At 39.0% G+C, this 1,988-nt stretch overlaps 1 protein-coding gene across 5 annotated transcripts in view; it reads left to right on the plus strand.

The window, feature by feature from the left end:
* gria2b (glutamate receptor, ionotropic, AMPA 2b) overlaps window positions 1-1,325 on the plus strand; it is a 49,183-nt gene extending 47,858 nt beyond the window's left edge. For 2 of the 5 annotated variants that reach the window (XM_037077599.1, XM_037077595.1), the window contains exon 16: window positions 152-1,325. In XM_037077599.1, coding sequence (XP_036933494.1) covers window positions 152-316 — 165 coding nt within the window. In that variant the 3' untranslated portion in view covers window positions 317-1,325. The remainder of the gene's footprint in view (window positions 1-151) is intronic. The other 3 variants (XM_037077596.1, XM_037077597.1, XM_037077594.1) reach the window with 2 other exon arrangements.
* Window positions 1,326-1,988: the final 663 nt, after the last annotated feature.

Here is a 1,988-nt window from a genome sequence, read left to right on the forward strand (position 1 = left end):
TTTGAACATTTAAAATCTCTTAAGTTTTCAGATGTGGAGGTGCTCTAACCTAACATGTTGCTTCTATGTTTGTGTATGGATCCCTGTGTGTGTGCGTGTGTGCGTGGATGTGTTAATGTTTGCATGTGTACACGTGACTCTGTTCATTTAGATGACCTTTGGGGACGCCATGAGGAATAAAGCAAGACTTTCCGTCACTGGGAGTACTGGGGAGAATGGTCGGGTGATGACTCCAGAGTTTCCTAAAGCTGTCCACGCTGTCCCTTACGTGAGACCTGACATGGGACTAAACGTCAGCCTGACAGATCTGTCCTGATCAATGAGAAACTTCTGAGTGCCTTACAATGGTTTCAATAGAGCGATTTCTTTTTTTTTTTTTTTTTTTTCGTGTCCTCCCCTCCCTTCTTCTTCTCTTCCGGCGCTTTTTCTTCTGTCTCTGTCTGGTGAAAAAGGAAAAGGTAGGAGATGGAGGCTTCATTCTGTCCCACACAAAGACTGGTATTGTTGCTCTCTGTCTCTATTTCTCACCGTGTAAATCGCCTCCCTCCCTGGGTGGAATTACGTCCCGGAATACAAAAGGGAGGATCTTTTTTTCTAAACTGATGACACCATGCTTTCCTATCTATCTGTCTGGACTGGACTGAGATGGAAACGAGGGCTTGATTGACGGCAACGGCTGCTTCTGGGAGTCAGAGATTCAGTCATCTTTACTGTGTGTGTGTGTGTGTGTGTGTGTGTGTGTGTGTGTGTGTGTGTGCGTGGGTGCGTGTGCGCGTCAGGGTGAAGATGTCGTCAAAAAACACACTGTTTCTGTAGCCACCACCGCCAAACAGGATTTTCAAGCACACTTGATATCATCTGCATTAAGATGTGAAATTGTCCTTTTTTTCTAAGAAAATCTAAGAAAACGGTTTATTGCAAAAAAAAAATATTTTTATGTATTTTCACAAAATAGCTTTTAAATGAACTTGCTTACATACTGGTTGGATATAAACATCTTAATGTGTGATAAAGAAAGAAAAAATACTAAACAGCTTCTAGTTCCATATTTTTAAAGCCAAATACATTCAGTATGGGGGTGAGGTGTTGAAATCATGTAATTAATTCCTATTCTAAACTTTCCTGTATATTTTATTCTTTAACATTTGGTGTTGATATGAAATATATGTCAATGCTTGACATTTGGAATCAATCCTTCTATGTTTTCTCTTGTTGGAGTCGGTGCAGCGATCTTTGCTTTCTACTTCCGTCTCTTCGTTTGCTTCAGTGCTTCTGTTGTTTGTATTTTTTCTGACGAGGACCGGGGGGGGAGGGGCGGTGGGGGGGGGGGGGGGGGGGGTCATTCTGCTTTCAAGAGGAAAAATCAATCTGTTTACACGCCATGAATGCAAAACAAAAAAACAAACAACAAAAAAATAAGTATGGTATGGTATTCTCGCATCACATCTTGAAGACATGACATCAAAAAGAGGCATCAGCATCCACTTGGTTTACATGGTGGTTTCAAATGCCAAAAAAGTACGAGTGCCAAATTCTAGTGCCAGTAGATATGAATATAGTCTTAATATAATCAATCACTGTCATCTCAGTGAATGTAAATGATACATTCTGTAACTTTTGTAACTAGATGTACAGTTGGTGGCAATGAAAGTGCTAATACAATAGCCTTTTCGCTTTGTTTTCCAGTCTCCATGTATTTTGCATTGATCTGACAATGAAGTAGCACCAGTTGCATGTTGTTGCCGCAAATACTACATAAGTTTATTTCATTACTGCCAAACATGCGTTTTCATTTTAATGTTGAAGTTGTGAGGTTAACTGTATGAAATTGGAAATACAATGTTAGACATATATACAATATATACATATATACATATATTTTATATAAAAAGTTGAAATATGAAAAATTATAGCCCCTTTTGATTCCAGCGTTGAAGCTACTGTCCTTCCATTGAATATGACATTTGGTTACTTATTCAGAAAAAAAG

This window comes from Acanthopagrus latus, chromosome 18 (assembly GCF_904848185.1).
Source record: "Acanthopagrus latus isolate v.2019 chromosome 18, fAcaLat1.1, whole genome shotgun sequence".
Taxonomy (NCBI): Eukaryota; Metazoa; Chordata; class Actinopteri; order Spariformes; family Sparidae; genus Acanthopagrus; species Acanthopagrus latus.